A 6,538-nucleotide genomic window follows, 5' to 3' on the forward strand; every position below is an offset into this window, starting at 1 on the left:
ATGGAATGCTCTTTCTAACTCCCACTAAAGCACTTTACTCCAAATCCCAAGGTTGGTATTTATAGAGGAAAGTATGAGTGGTAATTTCTATCCTATCAATGTGGGATTCATGAAATTCGACAAATTAATTTAAAGCTAAATTAAATTAAATATATAAGCAAGTAATAAATCAACAAGTGTCTTAGTCATATATAAAGAGGAGTATGGACCACTTGGAGAGGAGGGGACCATACTTGCTCCCCACTCCTTCCTCTCCTTGTGACACTTGTCTACACACACTAGTGGAAAAATCGTCATTTGTAACGGGTCATTTGTAACGGGCAAGGCTATGCCCGTTACATTAAATATATCCGTAACGGGCAAGGCTATGCCCGTTACATTGAATATATCCGTAACGGGCAAAATATTGTCCGTTACAAATAATATAGTATTTGTAACGGGCACCATATGCCCGTTACAAATACTATATTATCTGTAACGGGCAAAAAATTGTCTGTTACAAATAATATTGTGTTTGTAACGGGCACATGTGTCCGTTACAAATACTATATTATTTGTAACGAGAAAATTCCTGTCCGTTCGAATACTATATTGTTTGTAACGATCACCATGTGCCCTTTATAAGTACGTGGCCCAACTGATGAGAGTTGCCCATTACTCATTTAATACAGAGTATTAGGGTTTCAACTCTTTAGCCGTCAAACCATCTCATTTCGCTCAATTTCTCTCTCTCTCTCTTCGTTCTCCTCCATTTCATCACCCTAAATCCCAAATTTTACCTCTTTCTCTCTCCTCCGAATCACATCAATGGTAGAAGACCCAATTCAGAATGTCTTTTGTACAAATTTCAATACCCAGAAGTGGATATGGCGGTGATCATTGAAGGTTAAGATTTGATTTAATTCATTTTTTTGTTTTTTTGCGATTTGATTTTGATATTTTCTTGTTTGGAGTTGATGATTAGGTGAGAAGGGTTAAGGATTTGAGCTCGATTGTGCAGAATATGAAGATGGATTTAGATGAGAGGGATTGAGATGGGTTCGAATTCAGAGAAGAACAATTCTGATCTTCCCAAAATCGACAATAAACTCTTTGGACGTTCCGTCATGACTAAACGTGGAGCTTATGCTGCCATTTCTTACATGGCTTGTGCTGGTATTTTACCACTCTTCTCTCCTAGGTTTTGTGATCTCTTCTAGTTGTTGGTGATTTTTATTGTATGTGATTGTGATTCGGAATAATGAATTGAATTGAATTTTGTTGATGAATTGCTGTGGATTCAAAAAGTGTGGTGGAATTGACAAATGGTTCATCAGGTTTGTAATTATGCCACATTATGTTCTAGGATTTCATTCATTTTAAGTCAGGTTTGTAATTATCCCACATTATGTTCTAGGATTTCATTCATTTCAGTTCGAAACATCTACTACCTTATTTGGTTATTATATATTGAGTCAGTGAAATGGTTAAATAAAAGTTCAAGTTATGGTTTCGTTATTGTTTTTTGGTATAATTATAGTAGTAAGAAATGAGTCATGGAGGTCTACTGACGTTAAGGTGGATGTGATTCAATATATATGGAATTGAAATAGACAAAGGAATGCCGAGCTCGAATTCTAATGATAGTAACATGAATGGGATTTTTTTTTTCTTTTCCTTTTTCTTTCCTTTTTCTTTTTTTTTTTTGTTTTAATTGGCAAATTGTGATTCATTTTCATCTTCAGTGGAGTTAGATTCTGTTGTCTCACTGTCTTGCCCTGATTGTGGACTAGATTAATATGCCAGTTGTTGTTTGACTTGTTGCATGTCACTTTGTCAGAACTAGCTTACCCTTGTATATGCATAGATATAACACACACTATGTCTTAAATGAGATCCTCTTTAGTCGAGGCTTGTCAATAATGTTGATGTTCTTAGGTCCTGACTAAAGGTGTCAAATGTATGTATTAAAAAACTGAATGTGTCCTTATTAGCTGTAACATTGAGTGCATTATTATTGCAAGTTTATTCAATCTGTTGGCTTAGAGTCTATTGCCAGTTTGTCACAGCTTTGCAAGTTTGTTATCAAAGTGCATGGAAGGAATGGGTGTGTCTTTGGGTTGATTAAGTGGAAAATAAGTAACAAGGTTCATAGAGGAATCTACGTGCTCAGCTTGCTTATTAGCCTGTCTGGATTCTTAAAATTGTTGATTCTAGATCTTTTGTTCATCTTAGGAAAGTATTCGCTTTTAATTAGCATATATACTGCTCTTTTTTTGCTATGATGCTGATTTCGAAGGCACCTAGGATATTTCATCCTGTATCAGCAAGGCAAGGGTAGGTACCTGTCTTCACAATTGGCATCATAAGTAAAATTCTATACTAGATCTTATTTTGACTCTTGAGGAAGACTGCCGTGCTGAGTACTAGATCTTCACTGTTCAAAAGGAACAATTCTTCTTCACTCTAGACCTCTGACTATCTGAAATTCTGTTAAATGTTAATGCGACTAATAAAACACCTTACAATTCATCCTGATTTTAAAGCCATGATAATGAAAGGTCTTAGTGCCTAGAAAATTCAGATATTGAGTCAATTCTTACTTATATTTTCCAGCCTGGTGCCTTTGTGTAGAAATTTTAATTTCTTGGCTTAAATTGTGATCGATAGCCCACTGAAATATGGACTGTATAGACTTGTGAGAAAATAGGAACTCTAGTGAACCACCTATAATATTCAGACTTTTTTCTTTTAAATCATCTTGCATTTGGTGTTATTCTACTGTTTTCCTTGTGTTTATGCTCCTACAAAATAGGTTATCTCTGAATTATCCATGCATATCATTGCATAGCAATTTATCTGTTTTTGTGATGAAATCTTTTGGGGAATTTCAAAAGATGGAAAGGAGGCCAGAAACAGCGAAGCCCCTGAAAACAATCCTCAGTATACAAATGTATATGTTGGGAATCTTTCCCCTGAGGTAATGCAATGTCACTTACCCTCTTTTTTTGCTCCTTTTTTTTTTGTTTTTTTTTTTTTTTTTTTTGTTTTTTTCCTTATTGTTTACAATTATAGCGTTCCATTTTTGCTTATACAACTAGATTTACTTGTTGTGCCCTACCCGGTAGCATCCTTATTGTGGCGGAAGGGTTGTCAAATATGTTGCTGTTTTCTTGAGCACACCATTTCATGTTTCTTATAATCACGTTAGATTTTTTAATGCATTTGAAGAATTTTGGTCAAATGTGCTGTGTTATGCTGTTAATTGGAGTAGGGAGATATGGCCTGAATTTGCATTTACATGAATTAGTGCGGTTAAATCTAAAATATTACGATAAGAACCAGAGTTATAAGAAATGATGCTTGTTATACAAGGGTTTTTGACGAATGCTAGAAGAGAATGGGCAGATTTTACCGCTGATTGACTACATTTAGAATAGTGTAGAATAGTGTAGTACTAGATCATTATCATGATAACTTTTTTTTTTTAATTTTTTTAGTAATTATGATGTAGACTTAATTTAGTAGTTTAGCTAGCTTATATACCCAATTGTAGTATAAAAGAGAAAAAGGGTTGCATCATTCTTTCATTTTGCCTTTGATGTTGACTGATTTTCATCTTTTTTAGGTCATTCTAGATCTTGTGTGATGAGAATTATGTATTGTGGGTTTATTGCATTTTATATATCTGATTTACTAATTGTACAAAAGCTTTGTTTTTGATATATGAAATATTATTGGATTCATGATGGAAATCATACCACTTTAAGCTTGTTACATTGTCTTTGATTTATAGAAATATGTTGTTGATTACCCTTTACATTGTCTTTGATTTATAGAAATTTGTTTTCAGCACTCAATGAAGCATTAAAGTAGGAAGTGGAGAGGCTTATAATGGCCACAGGCGAAATGATGGGTCCTTCAAATCATTTAACTTAGGGATGCTTAGCATGCAATACGATCCTTCTCCCTTTTACTCGCTACCTCAGCAACACGTCTCTCAAGGCCAACATATTATGCAAATGCCATCATTTCATCAATCTCAGGGAAATAATAATAACATGCACCATATGCATTCATCCAATTCCCTAAACCCTTCAGAATTTATGCCGAATGATCCCCTTGAATGATTGATTACAAGGGCTTGACATTGGCAGCAGAGGAACACCCGCTGTGAAATCTTAAGGTGCCTCGATGTCTGCCAGTGAGAGTAGCACAACATTTTGACATGATATTGAGGCTTTATTTGGTGATCATTATCACTTCTTGGGCCTTTAATTGGGTGATAAGACTTCAATTTTGTAGCTAAATTTCATGATTTCTCTAACCAAATTCATACTGTTATAATGATGTCAGATGAAATTTGCTGATAATTTTAACAGAAAGTCATAAGTGTGTAATACAGGATTTGTCTAGCATTTACATGATATTTTGCTACAAATATGCAGGTGTTATTAGTATTGTTGTTTGTCAAGGAACAATAAGTCTTTTAGAATGTAATAATTTGGGTGGTAAATGGAAAGAAGAATAGCGGTATTTGTAACTAGCACTTGAAATGCTAGTTACAAATGCCCCTAATTTTTTGTCTTATTTGGAGATTATTCGTAACGGACATTGTAATTGCCCGTTACGAATAATGGGTTATTCGTAACGGGCACCTGAAATGTCCGTTACGAATAACCCATTATTCGTAACGGGCACCTGAAATGCTTGTTACGAATAACCCATTATTCGTAACGTGCACCTGAAATGCCCGTTACGAATAACCCATTATTCGTACCGGGCACCTGAAACGCCCGTTACGAAAAAGTAGTTATTCGTAACGGACAATGTAAGTGCCCGTTACGAATAAGTAGTTATTCGTAACGGACGGTGCCCGTTACGAATAATAATGACCATCCGTAACGGCCGCATAGGTAACGGACGCTGCCCGTTACGGATGGGCCCTTTTTGCCCGTTACGGATGACCTTTTTTCCACTAGTGATAGAAAAGCAAGCATACTTAATAGCTTCCTCTTTCTACCCAACCTAGGCCCACGGCCCTGCTAGCCTCGCACCGTGCGGGCTGCTAGCTGCTGCCAGCTCGGCCCGGCACGCCCACGCACATCAGTGCGGGCTGCTGATGCCGAGGGCGCTGCTAGCTAGCCACGCACATGTGCGGGCTGCTAGTAGCAGCACACGCTAGCACGCCACACACTGCTTGCCGGCTACTGGCCGTGCCGTGCTAGCATGCCTCGCACATGGTGTGGGCTGCTAGCCACGCCTTGCTAGCATGTCTCGCACATGGTGCGGGCTGCTAGCTCGGCTAATCCCCTAGCACTCGGGATTCCGATGCTAGGGGTATTTTGGTCATTGTTGATTTATTTCTAATTTGCCTTCTCGTCTTTTTATTATTTTTTACTCGACATCCGACGCTCGGTTTCGACGCTCTATGGTTGAATTTCCGACGTCTAAATATTTAACACTCGGGCGACGAATTAATTTCTTCCGAATTAATTCGTCGAGTCGGTTCGTATATTTTGCTTGGGTGTGACCCGAAGGGTTCAGTTAAGATCAAGTTGTAATATTAATTATATTAATATTACTGATCGGAAGCGGCCTCCACCCAGGCATTCCGATCACTTGACCTTACTGAATATATTAGCTTTCTAATAATTCTGAACCCGCCATCAGAATAATACACTTGTTCGAAGGACACCATTCCTTTAAATCTCCCACTTGTCCTTCCGGACAAGTGTGCATTTAGTGTATAGCCCCTTTCCTATGTTTCTTCATGTCTCTTCATGAACTACAGAGTAAGATTACTCGTCATCTCTGTTACGTCCAGAAGTGTTTCTCGAAATCCGAGTTTGACTGTTAATAAGCAGATGATTTCTAAAATCCATCCGAGCACGGCCATGCATTTTCACAGTCTCGCTCTTCGAAAGGCCATGTAAACAACAAGACATGTTCCCTATTGTTAGTAGGGGACATTTCCAGTCTTGTAATGTAGCTTCTCTTACTAAGAGGACCTAGCCGCCCGATATCTGTCGTTATAATCCCCAGTTATGGCAGACTTTTGGCGAATACCAAAGCGGACTAGTACTCAAACAAGAGACCTCCCACTACTCATGGTCAAGGAAAAGAGTTTTGATAGTAATAATGAGAAAAATACTTATGACAATTTTAAATCTCTTAAAGTATTCTCATAGGTCGATCCAGTATGGTTCTAAACCAATACCTATGCAAATGATTTATATCCTCATAGCACAAGAAACGGTGCTATAAATCATACTACACACTAATCTATAATGGTATTAATCGTCCACAAAAAATATGACCTTGATTAGGGATAATTTTCATTTAAAATATTCAATGTTCACTTAATAGGTGTTTCTTTATCCAAGCCATTGACTTGATACCCTATTTTGAATATTTATTAAAATCGAATGGACTCATTATTTAATTCTAAACCAAAATTAAATAGAGACGGAGTGAATTAAATTGCATGAAAAATTTTAATTACTCCAAAAACAGAATGGTTCATCATAGTGCTTTACATTAACATTGTCCAAAATTT

At 37.0% G+C, this 6,538-nt stretch overlaps 1 protein-coding gene across 2 annotated transcripts; it reads left to right on the forward strand.

Moving 5' to 3' along the window:
• Positions 1-706: 706 nt before the first annotated feature.
• LOC145630613 (oligouridylate-binding protein 1A-like) lies at positions 707-4,406 on the forward strand. Of its 2 annotated transcripts, none has more exons than XM_081682840.1 (4): positions 707-885; positions 965-1,155; positions 2,874-2,959; positions 3,819-4,406. In XM_081682840.1, the coding sequence occupies exons 2-4, from the start codon at positions 1,020-1,022 to the stop codon at positions 3,840-3,842; spliced, it is 246 nt and encodes an 81-aa protein (XP_081538966.1). In that variant the 5' UTR covers positions 707-885; positions 965-1,019; the 3' UTR covers positions 3,843-4,406. The 2 variants fall into 2 exon arrangements, with proteins under 2 accessions (XP_081538966.1, XP_081538967.1); XM_081682841.1 differs by having other exon boundaries at positions 3,833-4,406.
• Positions 4,407-6,538: the final 2,132 nt, after the last annotated feature.

The sequence above is a fragment of the Chenopodium album genome, chromosome 5 (genome assembly GCF_948465745.1).
Source record: "Chenopodium album chromosome 5, dcCheAlbu1.1, whole genome shotgun sequence".
NCBI lineage: Eukaryota > Viridiplantae > Streptophyta > Magnoliopsida > Caryophyllales > Amaranthaceae > Chenopodium > Chenopodium album.

Coding starts and splice junctions, on each gene's coding strand:
- LOC145630613 (XM_081682840.1), top strand. CDS start 1,020: ATGAGAGGGATTGAGATGGGTTCGAATTCAGAGAAGAACAATTCTGAT. Junction 1,156..2,873: donor TTCTTACATGGCTTGTGCTG/GTATTTTACCAC, acceptor GGGGAATTTCAA/AAGATGGAAAGGAGGCCAGA. Junction 2,960..3,818: donor TTGGGAATCTTTCCCCTGAG/GTAATGCAATGT, acceptor TTTGATTTATAG/AAATTTGTTTTCAGCACTCA.